The 16,630-nt window shown below is 43.3% G+C and overlaps 1 protein-coding gene across 7 annotated transcripts in view; it reads right to left on the minus strand.

Annotated features, from left to right (window-relative positions):
• The window catches only part of LOC100648085 (AF4/FMR2 family member lilli), a 164,298-nt gene that overhangs the window by 122,267 nt on the left and 25,401 nt on the right, over positions 1–16,630 (minus strand). The window contains exon 1 of one of the 7 annotated variants that reach the window (XM_012319027.3): positions 14,943–16,006. The exons of the other annotated variants lie outside the window; for them this stretch is intronic. Within the exon in view, the coding sequence (XP_012174417.1) occupies positions 14,943–14,956 (14 nt within the window). The 5' untranslated portion in view covers positions 14,957–16,006. Of the gene's footprint in view, positions 1–14,942; positions 16,007–16,630 lie in introns of those variants that run through there. 7 annotated transcript variants of the gene reach the window in all.

The following is a 16,630-nucleotide window of genomic DNA, read 5'->3' on the forward strand; positions in this document are numbered from 1 at the left end:
CGAGAACGCTCGTGTAACTTCGGCTTGAGGGTTCGACAGGAACGCGTATAACAAGCGTTGGACGAAAACGATGGTGAAAATTTAGGCGTCTATAAATTTCTAAAATTTAGCAACACGAGGAAGGGAAAAGGAAAATAGAAAATTTTACGATCTTCGGAACGAGGAAATCGCAGCTCCTATTAAACAGAGATAAAGAATTATCTAATTGCTCGGTCGAAGGCAATTAAGGCAACCGCTATTAACCGTTCGGATTGAGTGTCTCGTTGAAAGTATCGTTAATACCGAGGAGGAAACAGGTTTCCATGTGGGCGATCGGTCGGCGCGAGCATCGTGTATTTTTCGCGACGTGCGTTCCCTATACGGTCAACCAACGCTAGGATAGGTCCTAAACCGTTTTACTACTCGTTTTTACTCAACCCGTATCTTCTCCTTCTTTGAGCCGATCGAGAAAACTCAAGTAGCCGCGATAAGTTTCGTACGGCCAAACTGTTGCGCCTGTGGAACGCTCCATTTCCGCCTACGTCTTCCCTTCTGTTTCCCTTTCGATTGCTATTCCGCCATCCTAGGCGTTTCCATATTTCCATTAGACTGCCTCTACGAGGCTATATCGTTCGCCGTTGACGACCACGAATCGAATAGTTACGGACGTGGAACGGGAATCGTTGGCAAAACTCCCTAACGGCGGCAAATATCGAATAAACGGTGGCGAACAACGCAACCAGAACGAAAAGATGGGAGGAAAAATTCGTGAACAGAAACGACGATTCTATCGCGGTTGAACTCGAGGTCCCACAGCGAAGGCCTGCTCTTTTCTTCCCTCGTTTTAGTCACAACCTCTCGGCTACGCTCGTGTGGAAACGAATGGAAAGGTCGAGTGTAATGTATCGATTCCTGGGCAAATATTCGACCGCGTGCTACCGACGATTATACCAGGTGTTTGCCAACATTATAAAAACGAAGGTCGCTCGAGTCGCTACCCTTTCTGCACGTTCAATGGCCACGAGCGTTACCTGAGCGCAAAGTAAAAAGATCGAAACAGGTAAATCTCGGTGAAAGCAATCTCTGAATAACGAAGCGTTTAAGCGGACCGTCGTTGGAGCTGGAAAATTCTTTTCGACACGAGAGCGCGCGAACCAATTAACGGATCTCGAGTACGCGATGCGCGACGACGAAACGTAGGATCGAGAGTTACGATCTTGAAAAGGGACCACCCAATTTCGACCAACTGAGCCGGCCATGAAAGACATCGTTCAACTAGACGACAGCTTTTCTACCTGGTCCCGATGCAGCCGGCCAACAACCAACGAGCCGGTCAGTCTCCGTGAATCATCGCGAAAGCTAAAACGAACAGCGTCGGGGGCCAGTGTACCGGCCAGCCCTTCCGAAAAATTTCGCCACGATACGATCTCGCTGCTTTCAATGGACCAACGCAACGGCCGGACGTTAACCTTCCCATCATTTTGGGTTGCTTCTTACTTTCCACGTCCCTTCGTCCCACCTCCTCGCTCTCTATCCCGTCCTTTTGCCCTCCTGTCCGCCTGTCTTGTAACGTAATATCGCCAAGTGCAAGCAGAACGAGTTCATACAATTGCCTTTTGGCGTTCTTCCCCGCCGATGCGAAATTATGTAGAGACGCATGCGTACACCGTGATTTTGCGCCGATCTTTGCCGCGCTTTTTTCATCTCGTTCTCTCTCTCTCTATCATATACTCACTCTCTGTCTCTTATATGTAAGTATTATACTATACTGCCAGTTACACGTTTTCGACTATCTCGTAGCGTATACGAGCTGACAAGTTTCCAGCGAACGCGCGTCTCTTCTCTCTTACATCGAGGAGGGAAAAAGTCGGATCTTGGTTTCAAGCGAGTCGTGGCACAACTGTAATTATACCCGTTAATCTTCTAATTATATTCTCCGACATGTCGCTACGTTCTACGCTTCTACGTATGTACACTATCGTTCGCAAGTAAGAGAGAACACTTTGATCAGTAACATACAGACAGCAACAGATATACGAAGTTTAGCAAAGCGTAGAAATAAATGACAAATTAGTAATTATACGCATGACTTGCTACATTTTCTATACAATTATCGTAAATCTAAGGTATCTGCCGAGATGTATTTATTATTGACCACGTACGTTTAACATCCTCTTGCGCGTTTACAAAATGTCGATAGTAAAATGTTAGTTACGTAGACTCTTGTTAATTAAATTAAACCAAGGCTATTGGATTATAACGTTTATCGGTTATTACGCGTTAATACGCTGCATTTTAGCCACCGAGTGACAAAAGAGACGTAGAATCGACGAAAATGAATTTGTCGTATTTTTCTCGTACGATCTTCCATTAACATTCTGGCGAAGGATAAACAAGTGCCCGAACACGTTCGAACGCTAGTGTACGAGAGTTGACGGGCGCCTGCAGCAGGCAACGACTTATCCTATCCATCGAACGCGCACACGCGAGCGGATTCTATTGCACGGATAAGAATTTAATTACGACATCATAAAATAATTGTTCCGTACGCGGGCGAACGGCAATTACGTACAGCCGGTAAGTACAGGTAAACGATAATTACGGTCATTCGGCGTATACGAAAACGTAAGACACGCGGAACCGAAACACGGTGACCTTCGACTTCTACCACTATGATACACATAGGTCTGCACGGATCGCGTGACAGAGGGAATTACAACCTCGGGATGCTTAAAATTCGACGCTCTTGCGGTTAATTTTCACTTACGAGGAAATCGAGCGGCGCCATCTCCGTGGAAGATGCCAGCGCGTCTCCAACCTCCAACACCATGTAAATTGCCAACGATCGAATTAGCCCGGCGAGCAAAGCAAACCGCTCGTTTACGAGCATCGACGGCAGCTGCGGAACGACTCGCGATCAATTTCCTGGGAAAAGTACCGCTGCTGTTCTGCAGCTACCGCGCAAAGATTGCAGGATCGAAACGAGCGATTAAGTCGATGACTTTGCTCGCCACGGAGAGCAACAATGTTCCACGGATAATCGGAAATCAGTCCTTGTTGAAGCACGGTCGACGTTTACCTCGTAGAAGATGCCCGACGAGCACAAAAACGCGGTGTAAGTATAAAAATGAAAATCGTAAGCCTTTACCCGACGATCACGATAATCGATCCCGATTAACAAGGCAAAAGCAAGAAGAGCCGAACGAGATCATCGAGGATTTTGCTCGATCGCGGAAGCAGCAAAAATTTTCTCACTCCCATCGAGCGCATCCGTTGGACGATTGATGGTATTCGCTTCGATATCTGAATGGGCTGATTAAATAGAATAAACGTATCGTAAATACAAACGGCAGTTCCTGCGACCATTCAACAATTTCATCCATTGATACGTCGAACTGTTTAATGAGAGTAATTGTAGTTCGATTTTGATAAACGTAATAAATAATAGGTATGTAGGTACAACAAGATACGCGAATAAAAAAGAAAGATACAAAAGGTAAAATACGAATCTCTACGTTTCATGCTTTGTATTTCAATACTATTTAATATCTCGACGATGCTTTTATTTTAGCAAATAAGAAGAGTTTGTAACGTTTAAAGGAGATGTTTATCGTAACATTAAAGAGGGAGATCACTCGTAACAATCGGAATTTCTTCGTATTTCTTTCGAGACTGTGATGTTTTTTAACGTTTAAAAAAATACAATCGAATCGGAGATGACTGAAAAAACCCAACAGGGTTAATACGATGTATCGGAAGAGTCGTACTAACGGTGTGCGAACGATCGACACTGTCAGGGTTCTCCGAGCTGTTTCTCGTCGTTCCTCGTATAAAATCCAGTCAGCGACAACCGGCAGAAAAGATTCAGCCGTGATACGATACGTCGTTTTCGATTGGAATTTTCTCGCGATCTCCGTTAACATAAATATCGTCGAAGGAAACGAAGCAAACCAATTTACAATTACAAAACAAGACGTTGGACGAGCAAATTTTCAATGATGAAAATTCAACTTTCGCGGAAATCTATATTCTTTTTTGAAACGCAGGAACGATCGTTCGCGGCAAAGCAAATACGTTTGATCGTCGCATGAACGACGCTGTTATCGAGACAAAGGGAAAACATGATTCGATAAACATTTCCTCGTCTCCCTTTTTCGCGTCCATCTGTCCTGGCACAGGGACACGCGCGTGACACGCGAAAAATAAGCATCCGCGAATGGAAAAGCGATACGAGCACGTTTTCCCTTCTTTTTTTACCATTTCTCTTTTTCCATCGACTCTTTTTCGTATCCTTCGAACGGGACACACGCTGATAGAACGCGGCGAACACGTCGCGTCAGCTGAACCATCCCCTAAGTATCAATCGTAGTTCGAATTAAACAGCCGATCCAATTAAAACATTATGCATCGCATCGCACGAAACGGCTACGGTACAAAAGGATAACGAGACTTGTCACATCGCAGGCCTCTTTCCAAAGTCGGAGAGAAAAATCCGACTGGATGGGGAAAAAGGAAAATCTGGTTGAAGAGCGTCTCTCCTAGCTTTATCACGAACCATAGTCCCTAGAACCTCGTCGAGCCGGTCAAAGGAATCGACAGACGATCATGTCAAACAATTATCCGAGTTTTAGTTTCAAAGGCGCTCGATTGAAAATTGATCTAACTTTTATTTGTAAGTTTAAACCTATTCGACGAACTAAGATGCAGTTATTTAAATCGTTTGAATATTTTAAAATTCGATCTTGAACTTTGCACGGAATAATCAAACTTGCTGTGTATTACGATCAGTCATTAGTCCTTTATACTTATTATAACAACGAAAGAACGACAAGGTATCGTGTACTTTGGAAGAAAACGCATTAACGAGACAGCGATTCGATCAACCCTGTGTAGGGTTTGAGACAACGAACACGTATTATGTACGTAAGAGTTGATAAAACGAAGAACAAACGTCGTTCAGGCATGAAACGATATAGATACGCTAACTGAATTACTTATGACAACTACGACAGAGAACTTCTTTCTTACTTGAATTTCTTTGCTTTTGATAAGTACGTAGAAATTATATCCCCGGATAAAACTATGGCCATCGAACTGTACACCGTGTATCTCGTTGCTTATCACTGCGCCAGCAACGAGTCAGCCTTCTATCTTCAAACGTAGTCGCTTAAAAATCGATAGTAATCGAATTACAAGGCAAATTACTTAGCTTTTCTCGAACATCTTATCAACTTAAATAACCCTATCTCGCAGTAACTACTTCTTCTTCGTACATTTTTAATTATGAATAATTTTAAAAAAGAGACAAGAAGACGTAAAAATTGAAACTATGTCAGATGGTAACTACTTGGAAATATGGTAAACCGGCAGTTAGGTTTAATAAATAAACGATTCCGGGCTAGCAACGCTACAGACGGAGGTTAATCGACGGAGAAGATTGCTATGAAAATATTTCAGGCGTGCAGCGGGCACGGTCGGTCTCCCTCGTCGACGACGTTCTCGAACGGACGTCGAGTTTCTCTACCCCCTTTCCTACCCAACTTCGTCGCTCTGGAATAGGGTGGCGAGATTCTAATCCCGCTTCCCGAGGCGTCCTTCGCGATTCTCGATTATACCCTACCTCCAGCCGCTCCCCAGCCTCGACCAACGGTACTTCTGGTCAGAAGGTAAATGAACTGGGATAAGATGTCTCCGAAGAGAAACCTTAGAAATCGCGAAAGACCTCGGCAGCTTAAACCTGGCTAACGATCGGCGAACAAGGATATGGTCCTCGACGATATCGCGAAACGAACGACGATCCACTATCATTCTCGGCTAAGTCACACGTACGTCGTTTGGAGTAGTTCAGATGCACGCGTCGTCTACTTTGTATTTTCAATGGGTAAAATGGTCCCATTTCTATAGCTTACGACACTATCGACCAACCAGTCTATTCGACGAAATAATTATCGGTATCCGTATCGGTCGGATCAAAATCCCAGTGACAAACGCGTTTCGAAGCCGTCAATCGGGCGGTGCATCGTTATTTCTCGCGATAGGCGTCGACAAATTTAAACCACATTAATTAGTAGCTCGATCGATAATGACAAGGGACGATAATTACGATCAGGCGCTGAAGTGTAGCTCGCAAAAAGCCAGTAGAGAGGAAGAGAGAGAGAGAGAGAGAGAGAGAGAGAGAAGCAAGCTCTATCAGAGAACAAGGGGTTTCGCCAATGAAATGGAGTAATATCGATTTCACGCAAGCCGTGGCCATAGAGAGCAGGATGATTTCGGTGGCGCTCTCGAAAACGTCCAACCAACGATAGACCACCCTGCTGCAACCTATTCTACCAGCCTTGGAACCGTTTCAACTACGTTTGACTTAAAGGTTACGCTTGTTCTTCTCCCCATTCACAACGCTTCGTTCTACTAGGATCAAATGTATCGGGGACTACTGGAATCGACTCTGATCCAAGATCTGCCCACGTGTAACGAGCCACCTACGCTTGATAGCGGCTACCTGTTTCTCAGTATGTTCGTCTCACTCGAGAAGAATGGAAATAAGAAGACGGGGAAAAGGGTAGGGACCACGATGTTCGCAACTTCACCGTGCAAAACGACCAGCTTACGCCGCGAAACCCTATGTTTCCGTTTATCACGGTCAGATTTAAGAGGCGTTTTTCACCCCATTTCTACCCACGCGAAACACGACCTACGTGTACACCATTCTTGCGATCGTAAAGGAAAAGCTGAAATCACGACACCTTCTGCGGGCTATTGGATCGTTCTCAATGGGGAGCTCGTTGATACATTCATTACTGAGATGGAGAAACGCGTTTAACAGGGTTCTCGTGGAACACCCGAGGAACGATGTTCCTACGCATCGATGTACAATAATAATAAAGTGGAAAGTGTCTTGCAGTATCGAGTAGTCCGAGGAACAAAGGGACACTCGAGAAGTAAAAACACGAGAGGAAATAAAAAGTATTCCCTTGGACGGTATGGAGAGACTATAGTCGTTCGACGACTGGTTCGACTAAATAAAATATAATCGGTATGGTGTGTAATACTCGGTAAAATCGATATAGGGTACAACCGGCGCGTCTTCAACCTTTCATCTTCAACGTCTATCTTCCTCCCGTTGCTCTTTCCATCGCTGCTCTTCCCCTTACGTTTACTCTCTCCCACGCGCGAAAGAGGGAAAAATCGTCCACTTTGGCCGCCGTTCCATTATAGATTCATCGTGCACGCGTACAAGCATCGTAAACCTTTCACGGTCTTTGTTTACTGGAATGGTAACGGAATTGCTCCGTTTCCTCGGGAAATATCCATGAATAATACCAGCCACCTCGTATCTTACCCACCACCATACCTAGTATCTTCCTCGCGAATCACATCGTGGATTACTCGATCACGTTCTCGAAGATTTTTAGCAATTTTTCACGCGATTCCTGCAGCATTTCATTCTTAAACGTGGAAACTAAGAGAAATACCAGTGTACAAGCAGGTGTACTATTTGATTAGTTTTTAGATACGTACACTCATATTCGTAAGTATCAAGACATCCGCTGATTTCATATGAAACATAATAGTCAACGTAGTTCATCGATCGGAATATCGCGTATCTGTGCAATCTAAATCAAATCGAAATCTAAATCTAGATCTAGATCTGATTAAAACAGCCATTTGTAAGAGTTACGGTAATACATTAATTCTAGTAATAATTTCTACGTACATTTTCCAATTTCAAAGTTTACCAATATAATCGTAATTGTCGAGTCTCGTAACAGCGCTAATGAAATTTCGATATGTTTCATATAATACACGTGATACAGCCATAAAAGGTGTCTACAAGCGTTCGAATGCATTGGAAAACTCGTACAGCTAGTTTTCTATAGTTGTACAGTAACTCTGCGATGGAAATTACCGTATTTTTTTTTCGTACCATAACAATTCTAAATGGGGAATTTTATTCTGAAAACGCGTACATATCGTTGCTTTGTGTTTCTCGTTTGGTCCGAGCATACAATAGTCGTGTAAAACTAATCAAAGGTTGATCGACCGAAAAACTACAATGGACAAATCGTCGAGCAAAGGACAACGAACCAAGGTTCGTCGGATCGATTCGTTCTCGTCGATGCGTAATCCGATTGTCATTCGAGTGATGGTAATACCCCTCGAGGTGTATCTAAGCAGAATAGACAACCGGTAGCTTTCAGTTTCCGAAATTGCAAACGACGAGGGCAACGACGAGGCGGATGAACGAGGTTCCGTTTATCAGAATGTCTTGTCAGCCACAGCCTTTATCGTCGACTATGGGGAGGAGATCGAGAAGATCGTAGAACATAGGAAATCGAGGTGGAAGGAGATCGTCTGACGACCGTACCAGAGAGCTCTATCGTTGTTACACGAGCATTGTGCGCATGTGTCACGCGTGAAGATATACCGAAGCGGACAGAGGAACGAATACAGCGAGCAACGTGCGTACAACCGCGTCGAATAAGACGGATTTTATCCCAGTGAATCAGTGTCTCGGGTACAATGCTTCGGATCGACAAACAAAAGGCCCCGTTCTACTTGAAAATGATCAATTATTAACGGTACTCTAAGCGTTTCCTCCCATTGTACTCGCTAATAATAACGCTGACATCCACAATGTTCGAGTAGCCCTAATTACGTGGATATTACACAGATCAGAAACTTGCAAACGCCTGTTCCAAGAATCTGCAATTCCTTTCGAAATCGAGTGGCATTTATTCGATAGAGGCGTTTACGAATTCCCCGCGAGTCTTTTCGTTGGAAGGTACAGGCGACGCGAGCGCGCGAAGCCAGGGTTTTACACCGTAAATTTGTGCTACAAAGAAAATACGGTATATGCGTTGCCTGTGTCGCGACCATCGACTCAGAATCCCCAGCTTCTCTTCTAACAGGTTTATTATCGATATTGTTGTGTGTTAATTACCCAGCTCGATTAACCCTGTTAAATAGCTAATTTAATAAACGCGATAGACGTCGATTTCATCGCGACCTGCCGATTTCCAACATTACCCTCGCGCTATACATATAACTTTCTACTCGATCGTGGCCGAGCTACGTATAATCACGCTCTGACAATTTCACCGGCGTTTACGCTCCTGTTTACGATCCTCGGGCAACGCGATAAAGTCGCTGGTATCGCTTGTTCCCCCGGAATTCGATAAAACGCCACGACAGTCTACTGACTGCAATAATTATTAGTTGAGATATCAGCTGGTTGATCTGCTCAACCGGTGCCCCATCCATTCTTCCACTTTTCGACGAAAACTAAGAAAAGGTGAGAAATAAAATCGCGTGTAACGCAGGTCGATGAACGTATTCTCGATCGATTTTACGCGATCATGGTGCGTTTCGATCCCTATGCACATCGACCAACGACGTTTATGTCCGACACCGTGTTTGCAAATACAAAGGCAGGTAATGCGGCCGTGCTGAGCGACTGAACACGTTACACTGCATTACAAATCGCGCGGAAACACGGCTGCGCTCGCACGCGTGTGTACACGCACGCATACGAACGCGATCGGTTGGCAACGCTGCGAATGCGTGCCCTCCGAACTGATTCTTCCTCTTACTCTCTCTCTCTCTCTCTCTCCTCTCTTTCTCTTTGATTGCACGCTTTCGTTTACCTCCGATGCATCACCTGGCTTCTTTTCTAACTATATAAACCCGTACGCGACACCGCAGGATCGCATAAAGAACGATTCTCTCGGGTCGACGTTTGTCCCCATCGCCCAGAGCTTCCGCGAACGCAACGACAAACGAGCGAAACAAGTATATCCCGATAATTGTTCTTCGCCAGCGCGCTGTTATTGCTGGTAACGGGGATCGTGATTTTTATCAACGTTCGAGGCCACGAACGGTTTCACGGACTCGAAAAACTACGAAACACGCGATGAAAAGGGAAATAGACACGGTATTTACCGTTATTTAGGGTGGATTAGAGACGATGAGATAGGTAGAATGCGATCAATAAGGAGATCGATCCATTAGGGAGTAACGTTGCGCTGACACAGCATCTCGTTTACCACTTGAAGGAATTCATTGGCGAAAATGAGGATAAACTTTTCAAGAAGGAACTCGTGAGATCGTACAAAGTCTAACTGCAGATAAATCTTTCTTAACTTTCGTTACAAATTTCCTGAACAACCTGATATTGCACGTCCATTTACACCGGTAGCTATTTTTCATTATAAAAGAGTGAAGTACAAAGGAAATTATTTTTAAAAAGGGATTGATACATCGTGGAAAAATGTATGCGTGAAGGGATTAATCGGAAACTGGTGACATTATCGAGTTGGCAACCCATGAAAATGGATGCCATACGCGCGAAATCACACGTCGGACGCCATCCCTCGCGGTAATAGTTTACACCCTGCGGATCTTTGTGACGTTAACGATACCGTGGATCGAGCGATCGCGATTTAATCGCGCGGTACGAGCAAGCGCGACCACGAAGACGACGAGCCGTGAAATTAGACGCGAAACAGAAACTGGAAGAAGTACGAGATGATTCCACGAGATTGAATTAGATCTCCGCGAGTCGATAGCGGCTAAATTTGCGATAATGGTTCGCGGGACTTTATGGCCATCGAGCGTTTTTCCTCTCTCACCCTCGTACTTCTGTAGACCAATAGGAGAAGATCGACTCCAAACACGTACGAGAGGGCAGGCATCGTGGCTATACGGGGTGAATAAGCAATAAAATCAAGCGTAGAACGGTGCTCGTTTTCTGCATACTTTATGTCCCCTACGTCGGCTCGCTAGGCATTCGCTGGCATACTTCAAGTGTTCTAAAGGTATGTGCAAGTTTTAGATCGGATCCTGAACACGCTCTGCTGTAGGTACGAGCTAGCGAACGCGCGTGCGCGCGAAACCGTGACGCGCGCGTTTTGAAATTACTCACGCGTCGTATCGTTCCGATTCGTGATCAACTTTTTGTTCCACGTTCCGACAAACTGACTGATATCGAGTGTGACTTTCGTACGAAGGATATATTGTAACGAAGAAGTAACTACGTTTTTCAGTAATTTATGTAAAGCATCAAAAAAATCAACAGAGAATCGACCAAACTCCAATCAGTTTTTGAAACGTGTTATAAATTTATAGTCAGCTGTGTTGAGGTTATTCGGTATATAAAGAGAGAAAAACGCGTGGATAAAGTGTAAGATAAAAAATATATATTTAATTTAATAGTGAAATACAGGAATACAATTTGAGCTGGTCCAGATCCGCACGCTAGCAGTGTTACTTTATAACTGAAAACCCCGAAGCCAATGTCGCCTGTCTACTGTTTATGGTCTGCCTCCCTGCTATTCTTTTGTCTATATGCTGTCGATGGCTTCAGCGCTTGAGAAAGCTAAAAAGACCAGATGTGGAGTTTTCCTAGAAGTGGTGACCACTTCAACAAGCTGATATTCGTATTAATAAATTTTAACACTTTTGTATACGAAACTTGTATCCTTTTCTCTCTTCCATTAAACACGATTTAAATATTGGAGCTGCCTCCTCATTACTGCAAGCTCTTAAATTACGAGTTTTGTTACGTTTGTAGGAAAAGTCACGACAGCTTGGAATATTTGAAGAGTAAACGTGTATACTACGTACTAATAATTAACATTCCCATGTAGCTAGTGTCGCGTTAATCACATTTCTTTGTTAACACACGATTCGTCATATCGTCGAACGTATCGTTGGAAAATTGCTCGAGTTTTAAAAAGACACGAAAGCGTTTCTCTCCATTGAAATTAAAACCGTCGAAGCCAAGTAATTCTCATATTTCTAGTTTTTGTCGCGCAGCCATTGGATCGACTAGATATAAATTTGGTTATAGGGGAGGAATAAAAATGAACGAAACAGATTGGACAGGTTACGAGATCCAATATCAAAAGAAACGAACACACACTCGGTGGTGCATGGCGATTGAAATTTCTCATCGCACAAACTCGCGTCCAAACAAAGTAACTTGCACTGGGATCCGGTGTCGAGACAAGTGTCAGCTGGGAAAACGGGAACGCGTCAGAATCTGTTGCTGTGCTGCAAAAACCTGCCACTGGCAAAGCGACTCGCGTACCACCTAGTCGACGCTAATAAGCGATAATTGATTTCGAATCGTCGTTCGATCGGTGAAAACGCGAAATCCAACGAGATTGACGCGACATACGGTTTTGACGTTTAACGATTCTAATTAATGTACATTGATTACTTGCGGATATTTATGTAGTTATGAGAAATTTCATGTAAAAATGTACACGGTACGTAGACAGGTAGAAAATATTCGAAGTACTCGTTATAGTATTCTGTTAATAAAAGAAATTTTCCATCGACACGTTCGCTATCATTGTGAATTGAATCAAAACGTTCATCGTGGATAATATTTTATTTCTTGTATATCTGTACGATATTTGTTGAATATGACAAAGTGAGTTCGTGCTCGCCACCCATATGCAAATGCGCTAGTTACAATAAATAGTAACTAGAAGATAGTTCTAGATACAATCGATAGATTTAATCTATAGGTTTAAGACGTTCTTTTGTTTTTATCTCTAGTCCGTGTACATGTGAAAGTGCAATAAAGGTTTTTCGACTCAGAACGGTGTGATAGATTTATCCAAAGAATAAAATAATAGCTAATATGATCCTACCTCTGAATACAGAAATAACAACAATATTTAAATCTAAAAGCTAAAATTTATATACTACTCTCAAATACTAGATTCTGAATTAAATAAGTATAAATTCTTTTGATTGAATTTGTAGAATGTAAAATCTGCAAAATACCTCGGGAACACATTTGATTCTCGACTTTCAATTCAAATTAATCCCAGATATATTTACACGTGTTAAGCTCTATTTCTTTAAGTATGTTCATAAAGATATGATTTTGTATAGATATCCATAGTCAAGTAACCAACGATCATTTGGTCATTGTTTAAATTGTCAGATTATAAGGAAATTGTAGTTTGAATCACCTAATTGCGCGCACCATAGATAGTAACATTGCGAATGTTTTTCTCGGCTCAACAGGTAAGAATCCTATCCTATGTAAACAAGAACAAATCCCCGAATATCGTCGATAACCTCACCAGTTTATTACAAACCATAATACATTAGATGACTATTGTTTTTCAGTGTCCCTGGACTGCATCATGTGTATAGTTATATACAAACAATGATTAAGGCTTATGGTGACGCACCCTCAAATCGTCTTACAAAAAGAAAAGTCTTTTAGAAAGACACGTCTAAAATTACGAAGGCAAAACCTTTCTTGACTTACGTAAGAAATTTTTCGAAGCTAATATACATCTATAACACAAAAGAATAATTTCGTACGTGTTAGGTAGCCGTGCTTACCATGAACAAACAGAGATGAGTACATTATTGAGTACAATAGTGACGGTTGTAAAATCACGACACAAGGGTCCAAGTTCAAAATCACAAGAATCGTTCCAAATCGGAGAGTCGCCAAAACGATGCGATGATTCTTCCTCTTCGATTAAATATTTCCTCGTATCCTAAATAATCTATCCACATGCGCAACTCACAATCAGTCGGATTGTCGGCGACGAAGAAGCGGCGAGACTTGGAACGTTCTCGTCGTTTCTCCACTTCGTCGCTCGAATTCCACACGCGATACTCCTCTCCGATGGTCGATGCTTCGCGCCACAAAGCACCACACATACTCTCAGAGAGAAGCACGCATGTCTTTCCTCTCGTCTTCCTTCTTTCGTTACTTGCCGCGTCGATACAATTCCCGATAATACTCGAGATGTTTATAGCGTAATTGTGATCGTCGTCTAAACCGAATCAACTAGAATCAATCGTTAGATTGCGAACGTTCGTGGAAATTTATGTAGATTTATAAATGCGATCTAAGTAGAGATTCGCTTCGTTCGCTAAATATTGTAACGAGTACCGTGCTTTGAATAATTTATATATCTTTGTGTATTCTGTTGCGCTTTGTCGAGCTGCTATATTTTCTGTAAATTCACGAACATCTATAGTATGTCTATTAATTATTAATAAAGGAATGTTTATAAAAATTTGCGTTAACTTTACTTCGATACTATGTATTCCTAACGTTATTTAATCGTTTAATCGTCGATTCGGCTTTTGTCAATCGTCAATCAATCGTCAAAGATCGGCAAAGATCGGAAAAAGATATTTGGGAAAGTTTGCGAAAACAAAATGGAGGAAGAGATCGGTGAAAGAACATGGATTGCAGGGAAATGCGTATCTAGCGACCCCCACGCGACTCTCAGCAATAGCCGAGAGATAATTAAGTAGGACTCGTAGATGCTCCGCTAAAAATAGAGGCCGTCGTCGGAAGATGAAATCGTCCATGAATTAATCGGCAACGAACAGGCCCTCTCGTTTCACAGCGAGAAGCCCGAAGACAATGATGTACACAAAGAAAAATAATTATGTGGGGCACACATTTCGACAAAAAGATCGGCGTTCGTTTCCAAACGCGTTATCGCAGTAATATTGATGCGATCAACGGGCATCTAACCGTGTCAAGATCGATAAACAAGACGTCAATCTTCTGACTCATCCCCCATAATCGCGTCATTTTACCACCACGATGTGAATATACCTGCTCCTGCATACAATGACGTAGTCACGAATCTAAATCCCCCGACAGCCGGAAAATTCGCTGACACCCAGCACAGCGCCAAGCTAACCCCTATTTACAGCGAGCTGCTACGTTAAACGCGCCACTTCCCGTAACGTATAGAATATCTTATTGGGATAATAGGATATTATCGAGCCAATCTTTTTCGTGTTTTCCTCTTCGACCATTGCTTCGTTTAGAAAATGTATATACATATCATCGCCGAAATGAAATAATTCTTTCATTTTGAGATCGAAATCGTCATCGCGAGCAATGAGAGTAGTAAAACGCAAAATACAAAGTAGCGAACGATGATTGTACTGTATAAACTTACCGTGGCTTCTTCATGGCTTGTCGATCGGCCTAACTCGGCGTGTCACGTGTTTCGTGTGTACGTCATTGGGAGTCGTCTCGTGGTATTCACGAATCGCGACAAACGAAACTTGGGTGCGAAATCGACAAATCCGACGATCGAACGTAAAAATTCCCTAGATCGTTTTCGCGCGACTCACGCTACTCGGTGTAATACCCTCCCCCCTGTCTCTGTCGCACTCGTGTCTCTGCGCTGGCTCCTCGCACTACTTTTCTCTCGCTCCTTGTCACATTATTCTCCGTTTCGGTCTTCCTCGTAGCACACGAAGGGACGTGCTGTACGGTAGGGAACGCGAGAAGGAAAACTCTGGCAACGTCGCCTGGCTCACTCGCTCGCTCTTTTGCCTCTTCTTCTCTCTGTTACGTCGTCGTGCTGCCCGTCGATGTACACCCTGTGCCTCTCCACTCTTTTTCTCATTCTTCCACGCTCGTCCACCCGTCTGTCTATCTTCTTTCAACGTTCAACACCGAAAGATTGCACGTACACACGGAGTCAGGACGATACGGCGTGTACGGGACGTAACATACACCGGCAGAGCCACGCTTTCGACGTATGTGTCGAGCGCACCGCGCTCTGAAAGATTTGATACTCCCTTTTTTTCCCCGATTACAACATTCGCGTCACCGCGTCAAACCGCGTCTCGAGCACGACCGAGCTCACGGAATTCCGTGCTTTTTCAACCGATACACATTCGTGTCAGAAACCTCCACCGTAACGAACCGATGTATCACACTGTCACTCTATCTTTCTCCAACCAGAGGCCCGTGCGTGCAGTTTGTCTCACTTCATCGAGACAGAACACAGTGTCTCTCCATCTCTCTCACTCCTTCGGTAATGTTTTGTTTTTCAAGCATACACGCTATTTCCTCAGCACACGAATTAATTCCGATGATGCGAGTTACGACAAGATCACACCAGCGATTTTCACACGCGCGACGATTCGCGCACCCTTAAATATTCCACCATGTTTCGATGTCACCTTCGGAGGTACTGTCGCTTGCTGGCGGTGGCGGAAGCCATATTGAGATCGCTGTTCGTGACACCGCCAGAGCGCCAATCGGTAGATGGACAAGAGGGACTGCGCGCACGCCGATTGGTCGAGTGCACCTGTTCCGTAGTCGCCATCTCCCGGCATTTCTCGACACCGAACCGTGCACCTTACTTATCGACGGATTGGATATCAGACGAATTTCACCGATGCACTTACTGTGATTAATTTTACGAATTTACATAGAGACACAGACTAACGAATAAAAGTATCGGTTCTTACGAATCAAACAAAGTGAATCAACTGCTTAAAATAGATATCGTAATTTCATTAGACATCTTGTTTTCTCAAATAAGGTATTATTTAAGTAGCAGATGAACAATGATAGGGTATTAGGTAATTTCTGTAATTAATAATTTTTCTCAATATAGACGACAAAGAAACATTTTGACAAATATCGAACTTGATTTTCCTATGCATATACGTATCTTCAATCGTGTATATTGAACTTTATACATCGCGTGATTTTAGGATCGAAAGCTTCTATCGACACGTTTTGTTTGACTGCTAGCAATACGATTTAAATTCCCACTCGTACACGACCTTACCCAACGACACGAATCGAGCATAAATGCATTACACGCGTGATGATAAATATTAA

Source organism: Bombus terrestris, chromosome 2, assembly GCF_910591885.1.
Source record: "Bombus terrestris chromosome 2, iyBomTerr1.2, whole genome shotgun sequence".
Taxonomy (NCBI): domain Eukaryota; kingdom Metazoa; phylum Arthropoda; class Insecta; order Hymenoptera; family Apidae; genus Bombus; species Bombus terrestris.